The sequence below is a fragment of the Schistocerca gregaria genome, chromosome 9, assembly GCF_023897955.1.
Source record: "Schistocerca gregaria isolate iqSchGreg1 chromosome 9, iqSchGreg1.2, whole genome shotgun sequence".
Lineage (NCBI taxonomy): Eukaryota > Metazoa > Arthropoda > Insecta > Orthoptera > Acrididae > Schistocerca > Schistocerca gregaria.
In genome coordinates this window covers 29637953-29665498 of record NC_064928.1, presented here as the reverse complement: position 1 = coordinate 29665498, position 27546 = coordinate 29637953, and the positions used below count along the sequence as shown (strand labels likewise).

Sequence of the window (27546 nt, the reverse complement as noted above, 5' to 3'; positions counted from 1 at the left end):
CTGACAGAATTACAATGTCATCGGCGAACCTCAAAGTTTTTACTTCGTCTCCATGAATTTTAATACCTACTCCAAATTTTTCTTTTGTTTCCTTTACTGCTTGCTCAATATACAGATTGAATAACATTGGGGAGAGGGCTACAACCCTGTCTCACTCCTTTCCCAACCACTGCTTCCCTTTCATGCCCCTCGACTCTTATTACTGCCATCTGGTTTCTGTACAAATTATAAATAGCCTTTCGCTCCCTGTATTTTACCCCTGCCACCTTTAGAATTTGAAAAAGAGTATTCCAGTCAACATTGTCAAAAGCTTTCTCTAAGTCTACAAATGCTAGAAACGTAGGTTTGCCTTTTCTTAATCTTTCTTCTAAGATAAGTCGTAAGGTCAGTATTGCCTCACGTGACCCAACATTTCGACGGAATCCAAACTGATCTTCCCCGAGGTCTGCATCTACCAGTTTTTCCATTCGTCTGTAAAGAATTCGCGTTAGTATTTTGCAGCTGTGACTTATTAAACTGATAGTTCGGTAATTTTCACATCTGTCAGCACCTGCTTTCTTTGGGATTGGAATTATTATATTCTTCTTGAAGTCTGAGGGTATTTCGCCTGTCTCATACATCTTGCTCACCAGCTGGTAGAGTTTTGTCATGACTGGCTCTCCCAAGGCCGTCAGTAGTTCTAATGGAATGTTGTCTACTCCGGGGGCCTTGTTTCGACTCAGGTCTTTCAGTGCTCTGTCAAACTCTTCACGCAGTATCGTATCTCCCATTTCGTCTTCATCTACATGCTCTTCTATTTCCATAATATTGTCCTCAAGTACATCGCCCTTGTATAAACCTTCTATATACTCCTTCCACCTTTCTGCTTTCCCTTCTTTGCTTAGAACTGGGCTGCCATCTGAGCTCTTGATATTCATACACGTGGTTCTCTTCTCTCCAAAGGTCTCTCTGATTTTCCTGTAGGCAGTATCTATCTTACCCCTAGTGAGATAAGCTTCTACATCCTTACATTTGTCCTCTAGCCATCCCTGTTTAGCCATTTTGCACTTCCTGTCGATCTCATTTTTGTGACGTTTGTATTCCTTTTTGCCTGCTTCATTTACTGCATTTTTATATTTTCTCCTTTCATCAATTAAATTCAATATTTCTTCTGTTACCCAAGGATTTCTAGCAGCCCTCGACTTTGTACCTACTTTATCCTCTGCTGCCTTCACTACTACATCCCTCAGAGCTACCCATTCTTCTTCTACTGTATTTCTTTTCCCCATTCCTGTCAATTGCTCCCTTATGCTCTCCCTCAAACTCTGTACAACCTCTGGTTCTTTTAGTTTATCCAGGTCCCATCTCCTTAAATTCCCACATTTTTGCAGTTTCTTCAGTTTTAATCTACAGGTCATAACCAACAGATTGTGGTCAGAGGCCACATCTGCCCCTGGAAATGTCTTACAATTTAAAACCTGGTTCCTAAATCTCTGTCTTACCATTATATAATCTATCTGATACCTTTTAGTATCTCCGGGATTCTTCCATGTATACAACCTTCTTTTATGATTCTTAAACCAAGTGTTAGCTATGATTAAGTTGTGCTCTGTGCAAAATTCTACTAGGCGGCTTCCTCTTTCATTTCTTAGCCCCAATCCATATTCACCTACTATGTTTCCTTCTCTCCCTTTTCCTACACTCGAATTCCAGTCAATCATTACTATTAAATTTTCGTCTCCCTTCACTATCTGAATAATTTCTTTTATTTCATCGTACATTTCTTCAATTTCTTCGTCATCTGCAGAGCTAGTTGGCATATAAACTTGTACTACTGTAGTAGGTGTGGGCTTCGTATCTATCTTGGCCACAATAATGCGTTCACTATGCTGTTTGTAGTAGCTTACCCACATTCCTATTTTCCTATTCATTATTAAACCTACTCCTGCATTACCCCTATTTGATTTTGTGTTTATAACCCTGTAGTCACCTGACCAGAAGTCTTGTTCCTCCTGCCACCGAACTTCACTAATTCCCACTATATCTAACTTTAACCTATCCATTTCCCTTTCTAAATTTTCTAACCTACCTGCCCGATTAAGGGATCTGACATTCCACGCTCCAATCCGTAGAACGCCAGTTTTCTTTCTCCTGATAACGATATCCTCCTGAGTAGTCCCCGCCCGGACATTTGTCTACATGAACAATTAAAATCCACAAATGTCTTTCCTGGGACAGTCTCAACTCTATTTCACTTCTTCTTCCTTAGGGTTTTCTTCCATTGTTCCCTGTTTCCTTTTTTTCTTTTATTGCCAGAAATTTCATTTTCATCTGAAAAACAAATTACTTACATCTACAAATTCGTTTTCAAAACTGATTTATTAAAAATGCAAATCATGAGGCCAAGTTACGATATTCCATTTCATTACTTTCGGTAGCTGACGAATATGCAAAATACAATTCTTTCAGGAACTCTTCTGCCAGAGTGAACCACCTCTACATTAAATCGCATTACCCACCCTAAATAAAGAGGTATTTCTTTCCACGTGGTCAATTTTTCTCTCCCCTCATTATTTATGGCAGCACTGGACAAAATATCGACATACACTCACTATCGATTGTGCAGTGACATATTTACTACTTGTGGTCACGGTTCATTCTGGCATGTGAGGTAAACAGCATAACCTCCAATTAACGAGTTTATTCTATAAACTAAAGTATCACCAGTTATTAATATCCACTTACTATTTGATGAATGAGAAACACACTCACTAGGTTCATATACATCGCAACAACTACAACTAAAAGACTCGTCTTCAAAATAATCATCGTTTGCTGCCATTGCGCGTGAACGTGCGCCTGAGCTATATACTGCGGTGGCCATCTTGTGATGCCGCATGGTTCACTTTGGAACAATAAAATGAACGGTACCAAACTTTGCCAAAGAAATCCCTTGCTACAACAATGAAACGAGGCGAGTTGTCAGATAGGGTTTCATTTTGTCTCATGTCAAAATGAACTATCATTTTAATATGGTGAAGGACTCAATTTTTTTTAAATGTTGCTTAGTTCATTCTGGCATAAGACCACTCATATATCCATGAATGTCATAGTTATTTATATGTAATGGACATACAGAAACACAAAGCATGATAGTGAACTATAAGGAACAGGAAAAAGAATCGGATACTGAATGCACAAACACATCTACATCTACATGACTACTCTGCAATTCACATTTAAGTGCTTGGCAGAGGGTTCATCGAACCACAATCATACTATCTCTCTACTATTCCACTCCCGAACAGCAAGCGGGAAAAACGAACACCTAAACCTTTCTGTTCGAGCTCTGATTTCTCTTATTTTATTTTGATGATCATTCCTACCTATGTAGGTTGGGCTCAACAAAATATTTTCGCATTCGGAAGAGAAAGTTGGTGACTGAAATTTCGTAAAAAGGTCTCGCCGCGACGAAAAACGTCTATGCTGTAATGACTTCCATCCCAACTCGTGTATCATATCTGCCACACTCTCTCCCCTACAACGCGATAATACAAAACGAGCTGCCCTTTTTTGCACCCTTTCGATGTCCTCCGTCAATCCTACCTGGTAAGGATCCCACACCGCGCAGCAATATTCTAACAGAGGACGAACGAGTGTAGTGTAAGCTGTCTCTTTAGTGGACTTGTTGCATCTTCTAAGTGTCCTGCCAATGAAACGCAACCTTTGGCTCGCCTTCCCGACAATATTATCTATGTGGTCCTTCCAACTGAAGTTGTTCGTAATTTTAACACCAAGGTACTTAGTTGAATTGACAGCCTTGAGAATTGTACTATTTATCGAGTAATCGAATTCCAACGGATTTCTTTTGGAACTCATGTGGATCATCTCACACTTTTCGTTATTTAGCATCAACTGCCACCTGAAACACCATACAGCAATCTTTTCTAAATCGCTTTGCAGCTGATACTGGTCTTCGGATGACCTTACTAGACGGTAAATTACAGCATCATCTGCGAACAGTCTAAGAGAACTGCTCAGATTGTCACCCAGGTCATTTATATAGATCAGGAACAGTAGAGGTCCCAGGATGCTTCCCTGGGGAACACCTGATATCACTTCAGTTTTACTCGATGATTTGCCGTCTATTACTACGAACTGCGACCTTCCTGACAGGAAATCACGAATCCAGTCGGACAACTGAGACGATACCCCATAGGCGCGCAGCTTGATTAGAAGTCGCTTGTTAGGAACGGTGTCAAAAGCTTTCCGGAAATCTAGAAATACGGAATCAACTTGAGATCCCCTGTCGATAGCGGCCATTACTTCGTGCGAATAAAGAGCTAGCTGCGTTGCACAAGAGCGATGTTTTCTGAAGCCATGCTGATTACGTGTCAATAGATCGTTCCCTTCGAGGTAATTCATAATGTTTGAATACAGTATATGCTCCAAAACCCTACTGCAAACCGACGTCAATGATATAGGTCTGTAGTTAAATGGATTACACTGGAAATGGATTGAACACTGGTGCGACCTGCGCAATTTTCCAATCTGTAGGTACAGATCTATCGGTGAGCGAGCGGTTGTATATGAGTGCTAAGTAGGGAGCTATAGTATCAGCGTAATTTGAAAGGAACCTAATCGGTATACAATCTGGACCTGAAGACTTGCCCGTATCAAGCGATCTGAGTTGCTTCGCAACCCCTAAGGTATCTACTTCTAAGAAACTCATGCTAGCAGATGTTCGTGTTTCAAATTCTGGAATATTCCATTCGTCTTCCCTGGAGAAGGAATTTCGGAAAACTGCGTTCAATAACTCCACTTTAGCGGCACAGTCGTCGATAACAGTACCATCGGCACTGCGCAGCGAAGGTATTGACTGCGTCTTGCCGCTTGTGTACTTTACATACAACCAGAATTTCTTCGGATTTTCTACCAAATTTCGAGACAATGTTTCGTTGTGGAACCTATTAAAGGCATCTCGCATCGAAGTACGTGCCAAATTTCGCGCGTCTGTAAATTTTAGCCCATCTTCGGGATTTCGCGTTCTTCTGAACTTCGCATGCTTTTTCCGTTGCCTCTGCAACAGCGTTTGGACCTTTTTTGTTTACCACGGGGGATCCGTTCCATCTCTTACCAATTTATGAGGTATGAATATCTCAATTGCTGTTGCTACTATATCTTTGAATTTGAGCCACATGTCGTCTACATTCGCATAGTCAGTTCGGAAGGAATGGAAATTGTCTTTTAGGAAGGCTTCTAGTGGCACTTTATCCGCTTTTTTAAATAAAATTATTTTGCGTTTGTTTCTGACGGATTTGGAAGAAATGGTATTGAGCCTAGCTACAATGACCTTGTGATCACTAATCCCTGTATCAGTCATGATGCTCTCTATCAGCTCTGGATTGTTTGTGGCCAAGAGGTCAAGTGTGTTTTCGCAACCATTTACAATTCGCGCATTATTATTATGCAGCAACAACTGAATGGCGTCTAACCAGAGTCAAAATAAATAAAGAAATATGATAACAGAAGCAACAGAAGATAGGTAATGTAGACTCTGACTTATCAGTTCCACATTTACAACAGTAACATATATGACAATCTGTATACTATGTGAGAGGACAAATTTCAGATCCTATCATATTAACTGACACACATGTCACTGCCTGGAGGTACATGATGTAAGTAGGCTTATAATACTGTGACATATATATAGTTCTCATTTTGCAGATCAATGTACATACAGTTGTTTGTTTTGCTGGGTCAGATGCCACTGATGATGTGTTATAAATCTGATAACCAGTACTGGCAAATAAATATTTCCAGTGCAAACTCATGGTGTAAAGAAGTTGGTACTTGTGCTATTTGTGCATAGGGTGTGTTTATGTTGTGAAGTCTGTTGGTAGTAACCCCCCGCACAGCTGTCATTTCCTACTTCAGGAGCCTTGGCACCCTGGTACTTGTGTTGTTTGCATGTTGGGCGTGTTTAGGTTGTAACGTCCATTAGTATTACCAAGTGTGTGTGTGTGTGTGTGTGTGTGTGTGTGTGTGTGTGTGTGTGTGAGAGAGAGAGAGAGAGAGAGAGAGAGAGAGAGAGAGAGAGAGAGAGAGCATGTAAAGGGGGGGGGTCTATTACCTAGTAGGAGAATCACTATTTTGGTTCTCATGCATTTGGACATAGGATGCAGATTTCCCCTTCCTGCTCTGTGGTTATGCTCTCCTATCTCCTTTAATGCTTCTACAGTTCAGCTGATACAACCCATGCCAGGTATGTAGATCACTGGTGTTTATTTGTCAAAATCTAACTAGTAAAACCTACTGAATTTGATTTTCACCTTCTTTTATGGGATTTTTAAGTTATGTGATACGTAAGCTTATGTGAGTGGCATGTGTATTCATGAAGTTAATTAAGTTGCAGGCAAAACAGGTAAAAGAATCATTATTGTGAGTGGATTGTACATGTATGATATTGTATCCATCTGTGCCCAGTTAGTCCTATTCATGTTCACAAGCCATTCTAACGCTCCTAAAGTCACTGTATCATTAGATATACTTGTTTATTGATTTGTACAGCTGGCCAGATGAGTAAATTGATAAATTTTATGAGTGCTTGTTTCACTTTATTCATTTTGATTAATTTGGTACCTGTGGTGTTAACTGGCCATGTTTGTGTATTATGCCTGTTTTTGGTGCAGGCTTTTAGGCATTCCCATTTGTAGGAATCTAAACTCACTCACAGTTAGGACTGTAGCTTTACAGTTGAACTTGCTGACTGATGCTCTCATTGGTAAGCACTAAGGTATTTCTTTAATTAAAATGTTATGAATATTTAGCTTTCACACTATCTAAGCCTGTTCTCAGTATTTCACATATTTTATTATTCATTACACCATTCAACTTTAAAACTAAAATTTATCATTCAGACAGACCTCCACTGATGTAAAGGTTTTGTATTTAGATTCTGTCACTGTTAATTTAGCTCATTTATCTGCTGATGATTAAATTGTAAATTATGGAAATGCTGAGGAACTACGGGTAAATAATGTTGTTCGAAGCTTTTCATTTCAATCTCGTCTTGCACAATGTGTCCATCATCTTATACTTCACAGTTTGACTCAAAACTGCTAATCAGAAAAATTGTAATCACTTTTGTCATTTGGTACAAACAATTCTAAAATGTTTGACACCTCATCTCACTTGTTTAAGTAATGCTTATAGAGGTTAATAAATTTGTCAAATTGTACCGTCATTTTCTGGATTGCCACTCAGGTGGCTACTCAAGGGTTCAGAGTATGCTAAATTGTGTTCCTCTCAATAATGAACTTCAAGTAATTATTATTAGCACTACAGACCTATACATTAAGGTCTTACTTGTTACCTGGACTGCATCTGTGTTTCTTACCACTTACTCCATCATACTGTAATAAAGTTAGTTTGTTTAAAATTATTTATATTCTCTGCCTCTAGTAACTTATGCCTCCCCAAACCCTCTCTTGCCTTTCCAGTCAAATTTGTGATTGTATAAGTGCTAACAGGAGATTCAGATTAGCACACGGTAGATGGTTTCTACAATCAGCTATATATAGCCTCACAGAAGAAAAATAAAAAAATAATTAATACAGAGTAATGAGAATACGTTCACCTAGGTGACATATATAAGTGATTAACATTGCATCAAAAGTTAATATAAGCATGAGATAAGCCATTGAAAATGTGCTAAAGTGGTACATTAATAACCAACCAGAATTTTGAATGCAAGCGTGCAAATGTTCACACATGGTGTTGTACAGGTGCCGGATGTCAGTTTGTGGGACAGAGTTCCACACCTGTTGCACTTTCGTCAATACAGAGATAGTTAATGCTGTTTGTAGAGGATGCCGGAGTTGTCATCCAACGGTGTCCCATACATGCTCAATTCTAGACAGATCAGAGGCTCGAGCAGGCCGAGGCGACATGTGGATACACTGTAGAGCGTGTCGGGTTACAAAAGCGGTATGTGGCCACGCATTACCCTCTCAGAAAACACCCTCTGGAATGCTGCTCACGAAGCGTGACATAATAGGTATAATCACCGTTAACCACGAGAATGCTCCTGTTGTCATACGAACTCACACCCCAGACCGTAACTTCAGATGTAGGATCAGTGCGTCTAGCATACAGACAAGTTGATTGCACATTCTAAAGTGCCCTCTTCCTAACCAACACATGGCCATCACTGGCACTGAAGCAGAACCAGCTTTGATCAGAAAACACAAAAGACCTCCACCCTGCCCTCCAATGACCTCGCACATGACACCACTAATGTTACAGGTGGCAGTGGTTTGATGTCACTGGAATGCACACTACAAGGCACCTGCCTTGAGGCTCTCCTCAAAGTAGCCACTTTGAAACAGTACATTGTGTCGCCATAATGCCATCCACTGCTGCAGATGCAGTATGGTGCACCAGAGCCACATGCAGAACACAACGGCCTTCCCTTTCGCTACTGCAATACAGCCATCCGGAGTCCGGTCTTCTCGCAACCGCACATTCTCGTGACCACTGCTGCCGGCAATCGTTTACAGCTAAATTCCTGCCGAGTCTTTCTGCAATATCACAGAAGGAACGTCTGGCTTCTCGTAGTCCTACTGCGTGACCCTGTTCCCACTCAACGAGTTGCCAATAATGGCATCTTTGTTACCCTGAAGGCATTTTTGACTAACATCAACTCACCGTGTCCAATCTCAAAGATAACTAATGCTTACAACCACTACAGTGTATATTTAAAGCAAGCCTGACTTGCATCCTCATAGTGACATTACTGTGACGCTCTTATGTAACTGGCATGAAATTTGAATAGATCATCATCTTTCATTTGTAGAAACAGGCCTACCAACTTTTGTTCGTATCACACAACTCCTCAGTGCTGCGATATTTTTCCTGTCCGTGTATTTTTGAAGGGGTGTGGAAAATACCACAAACAAATCAAATAGTTCACATACTGATATCAAAGAGATGGGCATTTGATATGGAAAATGTGTTCCCTTTCCCATGTGATTTTGATTCTGATCATTACCTAGCAGGAGAAAAACAAAGCAGAAACTTGCCATGGCTGCCAAAGGAAATAGCACCAAGCTAAAAAAATGAAATACAAAACAACTGAAAGTTATGTTAACTGTTCAAAAGTATTGAAAGAGTTCAAATTCCTAAGGATTCAAACAGATAGTAACCTGTTGTGGAACATTTCAAACAGTATCTGAAATAATTTGTAGTTTAACATGAAAAGTAGTCTATTTTGCTTGTTTTCATTTGCTTATGACATTATGGTATTACTTTTTCGGGGAAAATCTTTTGATTCTAAAAGGATATACTTGGCTCAAAAAGGGACGGTTCGAACAATACGTGATGCTAGTTCAAGAACCTCTTGTCGACTGCTGTTCAGTAGTCTGGGAATTCTGACACTGGCTTCTCAATACACATTTTCTTTAATGTTGTTTGTTGTTAACAATATTAGCTTATTCCCAAGAGTTAGCAGTTTTCCTTCAGTCAATACTAAGCAGAAATCCCATCTGCATTTGGAACATACGTCCTGGACTCTTGTGTAGAAAGGTATCAGTGTTCTGCTGCGTCCATTTTCAATAATCTGGCACAAGAATTCGAAAATTTAAGTATCAATCCACAAACTTTCAAGTCTAAACTGAAGAGTTACCTCAGAGTTCACTACTATTCTGAAAAGGGATTCCTGGAAAAATTAAACTAAGGATAAGGATTCCTGGAAAAATTAAACTAATTCCTGTGCTTCATTCTTGATTATGTTTATTTAAATTTATGGCTTGTCATCTGCAGAGGATTTGTGTATTTTTCATTTTATTTATTATTACTCTTGTGTTATAATTTCAAGTACTGACTCGTTCCATAACCATGGAGACTTGCTGCTCAATTTGGTCCTCTGGAATACAACATATAAAATTTAAAAAAAAAATTAAAAAATCAGAACACATTGCAACAAGAGTTACGAGCAAATAATGGTGGACACCACAAGGACAAAGAACAGAACTATATTAAAAATGCTATGTTGAAAACAGCACATCAGATACTAGGTGAGACAAGGGAACTTAAAAATGAAGAGTGGTATGGTCAAAAATTGAAACAGATAGTGGAATAGAAAAAGGAAGCAAAGTTGAAATGCTTACAATGAAATACGAGATCAAACCAGGCATTATATAATGAAATGAGAACAGAAGCAGCAAGGACATGTAGGAGGAAAAAAAGCGAAGCCGTAAGGAGAAAGACAGAGGAGATGGAAGAACACTACCAAAAGGATGCAAGCAGAAAATTTTGCAAGGAAATTAAAGAAGGAACTAAAGGATATAGACTGAAAAGAATAGCATGCAAGGACAAAGAGAGAAATTTGCTGACAGGTAAACAAATTGTCCAAGATGTCATGCATAGATGGAGAGAGTACTTCAAGGGAATTTTGGGGAACGATCCTGCTTGAAGCGAACAGCTACCATATTATATTGTAGATCCAAAGATAGAGGAACCCACATTAGAGGCCGTACAGAAGGTAGTGCACTGTCTCAGAAATTACAGAACACTATGAACTGATGGAATAACTGCAGAACTGTTGAAAAATGGGGGATTTCGTCTCCATAAGTGAATCGACAAACTCATCAAGTTAATACGGAATCATAAAGAATCATGAAAGAGCAGACCTTAGGTGAAATTCAATCAATACATAAGAAAAGACATAAGATTTGCTGTTCGAATTGACGAGGAATTATGTATATAGCCTAAAAAATTGTCTCTAATATTATCTACAACTGGCTAGCTCCGCACACAGTAGAGATTCTAAGAGAATATCAGTCTGGATTTCAGTCTAATAGGTTGACAACAGGTCTGATATTTTGGATACTCGCCCGTAGGGCCAGGGTAAGGGGCTAAAAGGGGACCTATTTGCATGGATAGAGCATAGGACTATGGAGGTTAACGGCAGGGGCTGATCTGCCATCGGGGTCGCGCAGGGGCGTATTGAGGGGGGCCTATTTGCATGGATAGAGCATGGGACCTGTGGTGGTTGGCCGTACAAAGCGATCTGCCATCGAGGGTGCTCAGAGGCAGATATATATTAAGAGCCGAAGCACATACATCAAAAGGCACACAAGTATATTGAGCTTCATAATCTCTATGTAGACTTCAGGGAGGTGTCTGATGGTCTTGACAGTGTGGAAGTGCTATACAATTTGTCACTGTTTGGTATATCCTTTAAGTATGTTTCAGTCACTCCAGCAACCTTGGCTGGTTATAAAGCTGTCAGCACACTGATTATGCTTTTGAATGATAACATTAAGAGTGCCAAGCTCACCGTCCTACTGAATGCTCAGAAACTATGCAACTTGTCCGTACGGTACGCATATCTCAATGTGGTATACACATCACAGCGCGCTCCAGTGGCACTTGTTGGCTGTGTCTAACTTGTGATCTCACAGTTTATTTACAAAATGGATGAGCACAAAATTCCTATGTTAGCTTTAATGCACAGTTCCTCCCTTGTCCATATGCCAATAAACGTTAATATCCATGAAAATGTTATAAGGCAGAAAGGAAAGAACAGTGAAACTTCACGTAGCAAGCATAATTTGTTCCAGAATATTCCTCATAATGCAAAACACTCATTAAATGTAACAATTTATCCCACATAAATTAATGTAAAATATGATAATGCATTGCATGTAGAAAAAATACTGAAAGTTTTATCTTATTCATGCCATTTATTCAATACATACAGCATTATGTACTTTATCATACACGATTCATAACTAATTCTTTTTACTATGAAGATATCTATAGGCATTTGTTTCTGCCGACTCTTCAACACTTGGCGAAAATGCGACACAGCATTATCGTCAAATAAATTTGTAGTGTGCATAGCCACTGCTTTATTGGGGTGATGATTTTCAATGTACCATGCAACTGATTCCCATGTTTTCAGCATTTCTCTTATTGCGCCAGAAGATTGCTGCTTTCCTGTTACCGCCTCCTCCTCCTCCTCCTCCAAACTCCTCTCCGCAACTTCCTGGTGTGAAACACACTGCATGTCCATAAACTCATCAGTGATCATTTCTTGGCTGTGACCTTCCATAAGCTCCATCATATCAGTGTTATCCACTTCTAGTCTCATGCTCTTGGCCAAAGAGACAATCTCGTTGACTAAAAACAAAACAGGTACTGACTCACAAATACCTCAAGAGTTCTCTCCTGTCTTTGTGTCAGAGCTGCCTGCTTTGACATGCCTCACAACACTGTGGATGCTGGTTGTTCTCTTAAACTTCCCTTTATCATGTCTTTAGCCACTGACAATCCTGGGGTCGTGTTGATGAAGTCAGCAAAACTCATTCTCACTTTCTCACAAATGATGTTCTCTTTAATAGTGTCACCTTGCAATTGATTTTCACTTATCCATTTAAGGAGCATCCTTTCAACATCGTACAGAATACAAAACCTCTAGTAAGTACAGAGACTGACATAGCCAATAAGAAAGGAGCAATAAACATCAGCACAGAGACACCCTACACCACGAAGGAGCACTCCAGAACAAGTAAAAATTGTTTATACTACACTAAGCACTCGTTTCCAGACAGAGGTTTATAGGACCTTTTTTTCTACTTTTGAAAAGTATTATCTATTACAAGACTACCTCTATATTAGGAGTATACTGCATTGGGTGTTGCATCTTTTTGTTGTTAGAAAGTCCCTTCCCACTAGACCTGAAGGTTTCCATGCAAAACTAAAATTCTACGGGCAGCTAATTAATATAAAGCTTGACCTTCCTCGCACCAGCAGCAGACAGGCTGTGGGGAACAGACTCACCTTGAAGTCTTCTTCCTCCACTGGCTCCTCGTCTTCCTCATTCTTAATTTTCTCAACAACTAATGTGCTAGGCCCGACAATATCTTCTGAAGCTGAACATTCCTGAAACAGTTTTAAAAATTGCTTCATGAAGGCAAGAGAAGTATAGCAAAAATGATGCAAAGTAGCTTATTTAAATCATGGATGCTAAGGGAACTGGATCAGGAAAACTAGCTAGAGACAGAAGAAGATGAGTTTTGCTATTTTTGCAGCAGAATAACTGACGATGGCTGAAATAGAGCAGAAACAAAATATATACTGGCTATGACAAGAAAAGCATTTCTGAAAAAGAGGAATATGTTGACATTTAATATAAATCTATGTGTTAGGAAATCTTTTCTGAAGGTAATTCTCTCTAGTGTTTAATGCTACGGATTGGTATACAATTTGATCCAGTAACTTTAGCGATGAAACACTTAGACAAATCATGGGAATGACAATATTCTTAGTTACTGTGAACTTTCTGTTTTTCATAATTTCGATGCTTTATTAGATGGTCAATGCAATTAGACTTACAATCATACTATTTGGGATCATAATATTATTATTGTATATAAATTTATGAATTATGGGTGATTCTAGGATACTTCGTATTTTGTAAACAACTCGGAAATATTTAGGCCATTTCCAACGAACATCTAACGGTAGCAATTGTAATAAAATTTTCCACAAGACACTTAAGTCTCATCTTTATCTACAATACTGATGGAAGGTGAAGAAATGAATTAAAATTTGTGCCACGGTCAGGACTCGAATCCAGGTCTTCTTGCTTACTAGGCAGAAATGTTGACCATAGTGCTGCAGTGGTGTAATGGTTAGCATTTCTGCCCAGTAAGCAAGAACAAACAAGTTTTGAGTCCCAGCCATGGTACAAATTTTAATTCATTTCTTCAGCTTCCATCATTAACTGTAACAAATTGTTGACTTTTTTTCAAAACCTTAGAAAATATTCTAGTAACAAGATCCATTGAGGAATTAAAATGTAAATTAACTTTTACTTGTACGAATTCTTTATAATATGCAAGTCCCTAAATTTCAATCTAAAAATGTTTTACTATCTAAATTCCACTTACACAAGATTTTTAACTATATTTTATAATAACAAATCCTATGTTGAAACTATCAAAGGTTTATAGTTTTTAACTGAAATTCCAAGTACACATCTAACAATACTCTATAATATCAGAACCGTAAGTTCCTTATACTGTGGCGGCAGTGCCCACAAACAAAGTATAGCATTATACAGAGTATAGTGTGGTTGTTGTTGTTGCTGTAATTTAGGCTTCGTTACTTGTTGCCACAAACATGTAATGCATTATGTTTCTTTAAGCATTATAATAAATGTAGAGCAATTTAAAAAAAGTGTTTGGTTAACCCATGCAGTTACCACATACCCAGACAATTTACCAATACTGAATAAATTTTCATAGTTACTATCATTTATGCATTTGCCATTCAAACTTATCTCTCTAGGTGTGGTACATTGGAGTTGTTCCAATAGAATCACCTTCAGCTTTTCAAAGTTTATTGTTTGCAACTATTATAAAATTTGTTATTTCATGAATTGTCAATTGGTAGATATCACAAGTGTAGCCTTGTATAGTAATAATACAAGGATGATAAGTGGTCGGGGAAAGAAGAGAATAGATGCTTTTGAAATGTGGCGCTGGAGAAGAATGCCGAAGATTAGGTGGGGAGATCAAATAACTAAGGATGAGGCACTAAATCAAATTGGAGAAAAATAAATTTATTCTACGATGTGGCTGAAACAGGACTGTCCACTTCCTTTGGTTTGTATCCATTTAAACAAGTGCCTTTAAGGAAGTGATTTTCGCTATGAATATGGTACAACAGGAGTAATATACAGAACATTTATACCATGGATTCTAATGCTTTAGACGACCTGAAGCAATGTGAAGTTGGATTGCAAAATCCACACCTCTCTCCCATAGGTTGACTTACTTGGTATGTATAGCCTATCTTCTTCTCTTGATTTCCGGCTATGAAAACTTGTTCTCCAAAGAATACTGCTGGTTAACAGGAATTTATAAGACTCACTCTCTACTTTTGAAATAATTTAGTACCCAAAGAATACTTTTAGTTTAGTCTTGGTATATTTCAACTTCCATAAATAATATATTCACCATTTCTCACATCAATATTCGAATGTTTACAAGCCAACTGATTCGTCTCGCATTAGACTCGATAAAATACATCTGAAATAAAGTTTGTTTAACAACCACATAATTTATGAACCCATCTTGCCTCTAGCGAGTCCAATACTTGAAGTACTTAAAAATCTATAATAAATTGTTCATTTTTCTTTAACAACAATCACAGCCACTAAAACAGCAAAGAATACTACATAATTACTTCTTGTTCTTTCATCACAGCTTCTGTGGCGCTAGCGGCAAACACTAGTCGGCGTCGTTCGACTGCCACGCTTACAGTCTTCTCATAACGAACTTCCAAACTGCACACAGAAACAGGTGGCACAGTAGATACATTTGCACTTTCCCACTTACATTTAAAATATTGTGTGTTTAAGACAGTAGAAGAACAAGTGGTTCTAGAATTTACACGGAAATTCTCGAAGCACTACATATCCCTCACCTCAGCGCAAACCCGCAATATTTTATACATAATCACCATGTACGTTAATATTCCACATAATACTAATTCACATTTTAACTAGGATACATTCTATTTCTTTTAATAATCACGAACAGCCTTTTATTTAATACTTAGCTCTTCTTTTTTCATTCTGCTTTGATAATAACAACTTGAGCATTTCACCTAATGTTGGAGTTAGTTCCTTTATATCTAGGAATCGTGTGAACAACATTCCTGATTTCCAATGGTAAACTCCATGTGTCATGGACAACTGATTATTTCATCCTTCATTCTAATTCTTTGTGCTATTTTTTCTTTAGCATGTACTAGTTTCATTATTCACAGTAGTTTCTCAGGAACTCTGGGCAAATGAAAGTGTTCTTTCTGTCAGTCATAACACATAATAATGCTACTGGTATATAGAATTCAATCTTACTAGAATAATTCCTATAAAATGTGTGACTTCTGTCACAATACTGTCATTTTCCCCTAGGATCAGTACCTATACCTTACATGTGGGTTGACCCTATGAGTGCACTTCCTCCTCCATTTCTGGTAGATACGCCCCATCATAGTACACTCCTATTCATCAGGCCACAGGTCGTCCCATCTCTATGTTAGTACATCTCCCCTATATCCTTAGTAAATGTCGGGTATGCCTCCCTTATCCTTTGTGAGTAGGCCTCATGGTTCATTGCCCTAGTATATGTATGTATACTATAATTAAATATTTCCTGGTAACAATAAAAATCTATTTTACACTTTATTCTCCCTTCTTAATACTTTACTTAGTCCCTGGAGTCCTCCCCTACTTTTTGACTTCTTTACTCTTAACAGATACTATGTCTACTATGTTTGACTTGACATTCCTCAATAATTATCACAATCGATTCCTCTCTGGTTTATGCTCTCTTTCCTTACTCACGCCTCCTTCTTAAATACTCGACGTGGAATCCTCCTAGTTTTTTATGTGTATATTTATATGCGATATTGAATTGTCATAGTTCTTTGTGTGTGTGTGTGTGTGTGTGTGTGTGTGTGTGTGTGTGTGTGTGTGTGTGTGTGTGGGAGGGGGGGGGGGGGGGGGGTGCAATGTAGAACTGTCACAATAAACAACGTGTGCATATTTCCGAATGTACACATACCTTACCCTCCAACACTTGATGGTTCACACCTTTTGACATGTTTCTAGTCAGTACTTTCATTGTTTGCATATCCGTGTATCTTTGTGTGTATGCTGATGTGTGCTTGTGCAGCCTGATTCTTCGGCTTTCTTATGTGAAGATAAGTTGTAGGTTATTGGAAACCATAGAAACCAGGAAGGACTTCTGCGATAGAAGTAGATGAATATGGAAAGAGGGAGAAATAGATAGATCCTCAAACGAGAAGTTAGAAAGGAAAAAAATAGATGTGGTTGCTAAGACTGAAGAAGAGAAAGACGACAGCCACAAATATAGGAAACCATTCCCACCCCCTTTCTCCAGGATCCCTACCTTTCCAATACTTGAGTGAGAAGACGGAGGAGGCATGTTGTTAAATCGTCTCCTACAGAACGGACACTCTCACCTTCACCCTTGAGGTCCATGAAAGAAATCTTAGCAACCGCTATGGAAACGGCAAATGGTGAAGAATCAGGCACACTTGTTAGCGAGGGTTGTTTGAAAGGTGTGATGTGTGTTTAATGTTGTTGTTGTTGTTGTGGTCTTCAGTCCTGAGACTGGTTTGATGCAGCTCTCCATGCTACTCTATCCTGTGCCAGCTTCTTCATCTCCCAGTACCTACTGCAACCTACATCCTTCTGAATCTGCTTAGTGTACTCATCTCTCGGTCTCCCTCTACGATTTTTACCCTCCACACTGCCCTCCAATGCTAAATTTGTGATCCCTTGATGCCTCAAAACATGTCCTACCAACCGATCCCTTCTTCTAGTCAAGTTGTGCCACAAACTTCTCTTCTCCCCAATCCTATTCAATACCTCCTCATTAGTTACGTGATCTATCCACCTTATCTTCAGTATTCTTCTGTAGCACCACATTTCGAAAGCTTCTATTCTCTTCTTGTCCAAACTAGTTATCGTCCATGTTTCACTTCCATACATGGCTACACTCCAAACAAATATTTTCAGAAATGACTTCCTGACACTTAAATCTATATTCGATGTTAACAAATTTCTCTTCTTCAGAAACGCTTTCCTTGCCATTGCCAGTCTACATTTTATATCCTCTCTACTTCGACCATCATCAGTTATTTTACTTCCTAAATAGCAAAACTCCTTTACTACTTTAAGTGTCTCATTTCCTAATCTAATTCCCTCAGCATCATCCGATTTAATCGGACTACATTCCATTATCCTCGTTTTGCTTTTGTTGATGTTCATCTTATATCCTCCTTTCAAGACACTGTCCATTCCGTTCAACTGCTCTTCCAAGTCCTTTGCCGTCTCTGACAGAATTACAATGTCATCGGCGAACCTCAAAGTTTTTACTTCATCTCCATGAATTTTAATACCTACTCCAAATTTTTCTTTTGTTTCCTTTACTGCTTGCTCAATGTTGTTGTTGTTGTTGTCTTCAGTCCTGAGACTGGTTTGATGCAGCTCTCCATGCTACTCTATCCTGTGCAAGCTGCTTCATCTCCCAGTACCTACTGCAACCTACATCCTTCTGAATCTGCTTGGTGTACTCATCTCTCGGTCTCCCTCTACGATTTTTACCCTCCACGCTGCCCTCCAATGCTAAATTTGTGATCCCTTGATGCCTCAAAACATGTCCTACCAACCGATCCCTTCTTCTAGTCAAGTTGTGCCACAAACTTCTCTTCTCCCCAATCCTATTCAATACCTCCTCATTAGTTACGTGATCTATCCACCTTATCTTCAGTATTCTTCTGTAGCACTTGCTCAATATACAGATTGAATAACATTGGGGAGAGGCTACAACCCTGTCTCACTCCTTTCCCAACCACTGCTTCCCTTTCATGCCCCTCGACTCTTATGACTGCCATCTGGTTTCTGTACAAATTGTAAATAGCCTTTCGCTCCCTGTATTTTACCCCTGCCACCTTTAGAATTTGAAAAAGAGTATTCCAGTCAACATTGTCAAAAGCTTTCTCTAAGTCTACAAATGCTACAAACGTAGGTTTGCCTTTTCTTAATCTTTCTTCTAAGATAAGTCGTAAGGTCAGTATTGCCTCACGTGTTCCAACATTTCGACGGAATCCAAACTGATCCTCCCCGAGGTCCGCATCTACCAGTTTTTCCATTCGTCTGTAAAGAATTCGCGTTAGTATTTTGCAGCTGTGACTTATTAAACTGATAGTTCGGTAATTTTCACATCTGTCAGCACCTGCTTTCTTTGGGATTGGAATTATTATACTCTTCTTGAAGTCTGAGGGTATTTCGCCTGTCTCATACATCTTGCTCACCAGCTGGTTGAGTTTTGTCATGACTGGCTCTCCCAAGACCGTCAGTAGTTCTAATGGAATGTTGTCTACTCCGGGGGCCTTGTTTCGACTCAGGTCTTTCAGTGCTCTGTCAAACTCTTCACGCAGTATCGTATCACCCATTTCGTCTTCATCTACATCCTCTTCCATTTCCATAATATTGTCCTCAAGTACATCACCCTTGTATAAACCTTCTATATACTCCTTCCACCTTTCTGCCTTCCCTTCTTTGCTTAGAACTGGGTTGCCATCTGAGCTCTTGATATTCATACACGTGGTTCTCTTCTCTCCAAAGGTCTCTTTAATTTTCCTGTAGGCAGTATCTATCTTACCCCTAGTGAGATAAGCCTCTACATCCTTACATTTGTCCTCTAGCCATCCCTGTTTAGCCATTTTGCACTTCCTGTCGATCTCATTTTTGAGACGTTTGTATTCCTTTTTGCCTGCTTCATTTACTGCATTTTTATATTTTCTCCTTTCATCAATTAAATTCAATATTTCTTCTGTTACCCAAGGATTTCTAGCAGCCCTCGTCTTTTTACCTACTTTATCCTCTGCTGCCTTCACTACTTCATCCCTCAGAGCTACCCATTCTTCTTCTACTGTATTTCTTTCCCCTATTCCTGTCAATTGTTCCCTTATGCTCTCCCTGAAACTCTGTACAACCTCTGGTTCTTTCAGTTTATCCAGGTCCCATCTCCTTAATTTCCCACATTTTTGCAGTTTCTTCAGTTTTAATCTACAGGTCATAACCAATAGATTGTGGTCAGAGTCCACATCTGCCCCTGGAAATGTCTTACAACTTAAAACCTGGTTCCTAAATCTCTGTCTTACCATTATATAATCTATCTGATACCTTTTAGTATCTCCAGGGTTCTTCCACGTATACAACCTTCTTTCATGATTCTTAAACCAAGTGTTACCTATGACTAAGTTGTGCTCTGTACAAAATTCTACTAGGCGGCTTCCTCTTTCATTTCTTAGCCCCAATCCATATTCACCTACTATGTTTCCTTCTCTCCCTTTTCCTACACTCGAATTCCAGTCACCCATTACTATTAAATTTTCACCTCCCTTCACTATCTGAATAATTTATTTTATTTCATCGTACATTTCTTCAATTTCTTCGTCATCTGCAGAGCTAGTTGGCATATAAACTTGTACTACTGTAGTAGGTGTGGGCTTCGTATCTATCTTGGCCACAATAATGCGTTCACTATGCTGTTTGTAGTAGCTTACCCGCATTCCTATTTTCCTATTCATTATTAAACCTACTCCTGCATTACCCCTATTTGATTTTGTGTTTATAACCCTGTAATCACCTGACCAGAAGTCTTGTTCCTCCTGCCACCGAACTTCACTAATTCCCACTATATCTAACTTTAACCTATCCATTTCCCTTTCTAAATTTTCTAACCTACCTGCCCGATTAAGGGATCTGACAGTCCACGCTCCGATCCGTAGAACGCCAGTTTTCTTTCTCCTGATAACGACATCCTCCTGAGTAGTCCCCGCCCGGAGATCCGAATGGGGGACTATTTTACCTCCGGAATATTTTACCCAAGAGGATGCCATCATCATTTAATCATACAGTAAAGCTGCATGTCCTCGGGAAAAATTACGGCTGTAGTTTCCCCTTGCTTTCAGCCGTTCACAGTACCAGCACAGCAACGCCGTTTTGGTTAATGTTGCAATGCCAGATCAGTCAATCATCCAGACTGTTGCCCCTGCAACTACTGAAAAGGCTGCTGCCCCTCTTCAGGAACCACACGTTTGTCTGGCCTCTCAACAGATACCCCTCCGTTGTGGTTGCACCTACGGTACGGCCATCTGTATCGCTGAGGCACGCAAGCCTCCCCACCAACGGCAAGGTCCATGGTTCATGGGGGGGTGTTTAATGTTAGCCACGACTTATCTGTTGGTGTAAATCTTGCTTTTATCTACACTACCCAACCCTTTCAAAATTGATATAAACCCTTCCTTCTATATCATATCTCATAAAAGTTATAAAATATTCTATACAAAATAGAAAATTATACACTACGATAAAATAGTTGTTCTGTTCGGCACATTTTATGTCTAGAGATCACTGTTTATCCGTGGTTCTCTTATGCCAGTCTTTACGTTATGGTCATATCCAGTTTGCTAAATACTAAAATTATTGGATAGTTAAAGAATTCAGTAACAGACTACAGAATAGTTTAAGATTTGAAGGGAATTCGGTGCAGCGAAACTATTTTGGATTAACACAGAATGTTAACATCCCTGGGGGATATACAACTTTACATCCTTTACGCAGTATTTTCCCTTCTCTGATCCAGTTGTAGGATTTACTAAGAATAAGGCTTTGGGATGTATTACCGTTTGTATTCGGAAAGCTCGTTTGTATTTCTAAAAAAACTTAAGTGTCTCTTTCGTCAGGGCAGAACTCTGAAGATGTTATTTTACCAGAAATAGGTCAACCACTTTCTCATTATGTTTACTCACTCTTTGTTGCGCCTTTTCAACTAAATTTCTAAAACTATTTCCTGATTAAGATCGTAATCTAAAGTAGGTTGTTCAATTAAAACATTTAATCAGAGATCCTCCTATAACAGGTTGGCCTACTACTTCTAACAGTGTTAATCCAGTTGATAAATGCAGTAATTCATTTAAAATACGTTCAAAGTCTTTAATTTTCGTCGCCCATACAGAATGCTATTCACGGCACTAGGTACGGCATAATTTCCCAATGTCTTTCATAACTCTTTCACTCAGATTCGACGACGAGTTATAGTTGGATATTAACACTTGACGAATATCTTCCCAAACTAGAAACTCTTTAAATTCGTTATTGACAAATTGTGGTCCATTATCTGTGAGAAATTGTTTTGTTTTTGCTACCTCCAGAAAGTACTGTTGCACACAGTCTGTGTATTTACTCTTTTGATATGATGTAACTTAACATACTTTGACCGGCATTCTATGATGACTAAAATGTACGACACAGCTCCCTTTCCTTTTAGAACTGGTCCAAACCAATCAACTGCTGTAAGATCGTGAAACGATTTAGGAATAACCGGGTACATTCTGTATTTAACATTCTGTATTTCACCTTCTGACAGATCTCACAAGTTCTGATTTAAGATGCCACTTTAGACCCTAGCTTCTCAAAATAATAGAACTTATTCATGTGGGCTATACACTTTTTTATTCTGAAGTGTCCGTATCCTGTATGAACATACCATACAATTTCGTCTTCCATTAACTTCAGAATGCATATGCGCCAACATTGTGATGTTATACTGTCTCTCCAAAACAAATTATGCCCTATAATTTTCCACTTTTCTGTTTGATTAGGAGGTAAGAAATTACTGATAAACATAGCAAACATTTCTGAAAAATAGGGATCATGATGGATGTTACCTGTTACTTTTCAAGCCATCTCTTGTACCTTGGTGTGCTGATATTCTGCTGTCAAAAAATTAATTGCAAAAATTATGCCAGGTCCTCCCATCGTTTTAACTCTTCCATGCCTAAAGGCAACTTGGACAACGCGTCTGGTACAATACTCTCAGACCTTTTACATAATGTATCCTAATGTCATATTCCTGTGGGAACAACATCCATCTAGTTAATCTACTATGTAACAATCTACACTCATTAGAAAAGATAGAGTCTGATGACCTGTATAGAAATGGATTTCTGACCCCCATACTAGTGTTAGCAATTGTATGGAGTATCCAGAAATTTCAAACAGCTCCTTTTCAGTAACCATGTAAATTAATTCACGTTTATTCAGGCTACAGCTAGCAAAGGCTATGGTTTGATGTTCTCCATGATCTAGATCCCACTCTCCTTGCAAGAGTTCTGCAGCGATACCATACTCAGGTGCAGCGATTGAAATTTTAAATAGTGCACTCATTATTGGATGATGTAGTCGAGGTTATTCTACTAGCGTTCTCTTGATGTTTTCAAACGCATCATTTGCCTCTTGATCCCATACCCACAGTATTCCCTTTTTAACAAATGTAAAATTCTTGGGTTGTCCAGTTCTTGGCTTCGTATATATCGTCTATAGTATCCGGCAATAACTATAAATCCCTTCACTTGCCTTATGTTTCTAGGGGGAGAACATATAGCTTTTATGCATTCAAGGTCCAGTCTAATCCCCTGCACCCCTACAATATGCCCAAAAACATAAGCTCTTGCCGCACAAAGTGCGATTTAGACAATTTCACTGCAATACCTTTTTCTTTAAATATTTTCAGCGCCTTACTCGAGGTTAGACAATGTTCTTCCCACGTAGCTGAGATTTTGAGGATATCATCTACACATATTATTAAATCCTTTAACAAATTTCTGCCTAATGCCTCATCCAACACATGTATAAATACTGATACTGAGATATTAAGTCCAAACGGTAACACATTGAAATGATATGATTTACCATCAAACAGAAACACGATATACTTCTTTGATTCGAGATGTAACCTAATTTTCCAATATCCTGCAGTCAGGTTCATCGTGCTAAAAAACCTTGCTTTCTCAAATTTGGATAACAATTCATTGATGTTAATGGGTCTGTCTCGTTCTGTCTCTATATGCTTATTCAATGTACGCGTGTCTAGCACTAAACGTACACCTCCTTTGACCTTTTTTACCACTACTAAAGGGTTATTCATGATGCTAGAACTACGTTCTATTATTTGTTGTCAATCATTTTGTCAATTTCCTCCTTAACTGATTCTTTCACCGAGTGTCATCTTCGATTTTAAACTTACATATGTAATCGCTGATATTACCGTGACGATAAAATACTTCTTCATATTCAATTATATAAATCTTATTTTTATGCACTGGTTAATATTGGAAACTAATTTACTTTGTTTTGTATGTCAACTCAATGTGACATGCACTCTACATTATCAATCTCTGGTAACAATTGTGCTGTAGCAGTTAATTGTAAACATTGACACTCAGCTGTTTGTTTTGCAATGGTATCCAACACCTACTGCCATCTTTGCCAAAACAAAGATTTTCCTCAAAATTCAATATGACGTTAACTTCTAATATCCAATCTAGGCCAAATAATACACCCCTCTTAATATTTTCTAATATTAAAAGTGTTTGACAAAATCTGGTATTTACAATGTGACAGTTCACTTGGGTTTCATGTTTCACTACCTTGTTTTTCGTTCCGGTTATGTCAACTATGTAAACTCCACTTATTGGTAACAGAGATAAGTAACGTTTAGTCTGTATCGTGTTAAAGAATGCTCTAGAAATGAGTGACACCTCACTCCCTGAATCTATAAATATGTTAACTTCATAAGTTTCCACGGTTCCTGCTATTATTGGTTGTGGATTATTGGTAGTCAAGTTTGGTTCTTCCAGTAGCAACCATTGTTTTGTAGGCATTTTGAGCGTGAAATTAACATACTTATTATGAACCAGGCCTCCTAGTGTATCTCTACGACCTAGACCCCGGCCCTGGATCCAGATCATACTGTGTTTTCCTCATTATTGGTAATTACTGGCTGATTACCAAATCAGGTATTACGTTACCACTTTGTACTCTATTATTACTTGGCAGAAATTCCTGCAAAGTTACAGGCCCTAAATTCGAAGGTGGGTGCTTTTTGTGATAATTATTATTACCATTATTCCTGTTATACTGGTGTACTCTAGCTCAGTTGGCGTCAAGTTTTTTAAAATTATTTCTATTATTCCTTTTGTAGTTCTGATTTTCACTTTGGTATACTTTCTCTTTGTGGTCTTTATTTAAGGCATCCAGTGCATCCACAAAGGACAACAACTCTTCTATTGTCTTCCACCAACTACATAATATATCTTTCCTTGTGTAAATGGGTAATCGTCTTACTAAAATTCGAACTAATCCTTCTTCCTCCATTGGCTTATGTAAGTACTTCACCCGTGTTAAATGTCAGTCGAAATACTTCCCCGTTGTACCCCACGTATTACTGTAATACTTCGGGTCCTGCAAGTCTGATATTAATTTTTTCTGAGCACTTGATGACCAATACTTATCTTTAAACTTCTTCTGAAAATCTCCCCAAGAGGAAAAGTTCTCAATGTTTACTGTACCCCACTCTAGGGCCTCCCCTAATAGATACCCCACAGCAAACTCAATCTTTTTAAATCCTCCCAGTTCTTGGGCAAGGCTTGGTTGAACCTTTTCAAAAAATGGGTAGGACGTACTTCCATGTCTGGCTTAAACTTACGGAATTTCCTAGATAATCCTGAACTGGCTCCCCACTGTAAATCTGTCATTAGCTCACTAGTCAATACCACATTAGGAGAAGCCACCCTATTATCTATTTTGTCCTGAATAAGTTTGAATTTTTTCCATAGTCCATCCATACCTCTTGGTATAACCAAGCTCAGAAGATAAAACAGGAGATCATGGAGTAGAAATAAAAACTTTGAGGTTTGCCGATGACATTGTAATTCTGTCGGAGACAGCAAAGGACTTGGAAAAGCAGTTGAATGGAATGGACAGTAGTAAAGGATTTTTGCTATTTGGGGAGCAAAATAACTGATGATGGTCGAAGTGGAGAGGATATAAAATGTAGACTGGCAATGGCAAGGAAAGCCTTTCTAAAGAAGAGAAATTTGTTAACATCGAGTATTGATTTAAGTGTCAGGAAGTCGTATCTGAAAGAATTTGTATGGAGTGTAGCTATGTATGGAAGTGAAACGCGGACGATAAATAGTTTAGACAGGAAGAGAATAGAAGCTTTCGAAATCGGGTGCTACAGAAGAATGCTAGATTAGATGGGTAGATCACATAACTAATAAGGAGCTATTGATTAGAATTGGTGAGAAGAGGAGTTCGTGGCACAACTTGACTAGAAGAACGGATCGGTTGGTAGGACATGTTCTGAGACATCAAGGGATCACCAATTTAGTATTGGAGGGCAGCGTAGAGGGTAAAAATCGTAGAGGGAGACCAAGAGATGAATACACTAAGCAGATTCAGAAGGACGTAGGTCGCAGTAGGTACTGGGAGATGAAGAAGCTTGCACAGGATAGAGTAGCATGGAGAGCTGCATCAAACCAGTCTCAAGACTGAAGACCACAACAACAACAACAACAACAACAACAACAACAACAACAACATGAGATTGGAGATTACTCTTGCTGCAACTTTTCTGTCTATCATCTCTTCTACCTGTTCCTCCAGACTGCTTCTATTTATTATGTCCTAGTTTCTCTTTAAAGTTTCTTTCCACGTTATCTACTCGAGTGTTAATGCCTGCAATTTGTGAATGGCCTATTGGTATTAACTTGTCCTATTTTTCAACATGTAACATTACATACAGTTTAAAATGATACTAATTTTTCACTCAGTTCAGTTTCTACACTATTACATTTATCTTCAATATCAAATTCCATCTTTTTTTTTGTCAAATTCTGAAATTGGTCATTCTGTCTCTGATTAAAGTCAGTGAACAGTTGATTTACATGACTGCTTAAAGAACTAGTTAATTCACCTTTCAAATCTAGTTTCAGATTTTCTACTTTAGTAGTTAAAATGTAAAATTCAGTCTTCAAATTCCCCATACATTCACATAAATTACTAAAGTCTTTACTTTGTGAATCTATCTTAGCACTTAACAATTCTAAAGTTTTATTTTGAACATCCGATTTATTATTTAATGGGAGTATTCACTGTGTCTATTTCTCAACTTAATTTAGCTCTCTGTGCATCAAGTTTTTCACTTCAAGTTGCACTTATTTCATTACTCAAAGAAGCACCTTGGTCATTTATTTTATCATTTAATTGTAAACTCTCAGCTTCTAGTTTGGCATCTAAAATCACACTTAGTTCCGTTCTTAAAGTTGCTGAATCTGCAATTTGGGTTTTGATTAAATTTACTACTTCAGACCAGTCTGGCACCTCCTTACTCACTTTTTTTGCCATGGCTGGTTCTGAAATCCCTCCCCCCCCCCCCCCCAATTCTCTGTGTATTACCCATATTTCTCTTAGTTTTTTATCTAGTGATCATTTAACAAATTAACTCTAAGCATTATAACTACACTAATACAGTCTAGTGACCATTTTCTTCAACATTATACTGGAGAATTATTGTTTTTGCTCACCCAGCATAGAGTTTTTGGTTGCGTCAGTGAGCAGGTATGGAATCAGCCAGGTGAATAGTAACTGGTGCCAGTAGCGTTGGTTGCTGGTTTCTGTGTCGGCGTCTGTGTGCAGATGTAGAATCAGCACTGGTTAGCAGCAACTGGCGCCGGTGTTGTCGGATGTTGTCTCTGCACCTGTGCCCCCGCAGTGCGTGTGAGAGCTGTACACTCCCCCACATTGGATCATCTTAGTTGAATTATTCTCGTCGTATCTCTTCTTAGTCTAGTACATCAAGGTCTTCTTTCCGTTCTTTTAACGTTATTACTTTCATACGTCTTTCACTGTGTTGCATTCACAAAATCTTTTTAATTAATTTTTGGACTTCATCCAACTACGCGAAACAGTTCTCTTGTCTTGTTGTACTTGGTTGATATGGCAAGACATCAGTTCTTCTGCTTCGATTTCCTCTCAAAATTCTTGTTTTTAAAGTCCTGTAATGGTGTCACGTTCTAACGCTTTAGACGACCCAAGATGATGTG

General features: G+C 38.6%; 1 protein-coding gene across 1 annotated transcript in view; it reads right to left on the bottom strand.

Annotated features, from left to right (window-relative positions):
- Positions 1–27546, bottom strand: part of LOC126292122 (gastrula zinc finger protein XlCGF17.1-like) — a 139781-nt gene that overhangs the window by 55437 nt on the left and 56798 nt on the right. The window contains exon 4 of the mRNA XM_049985953.1: positions 12829–12930. Coding sequence (XP_049841910.1) covers positions 12829–12930 — 102 coding nt within the window. The remainder of the gene's footprint in view (positions 1–12828; positions 12931–27546) is intronic.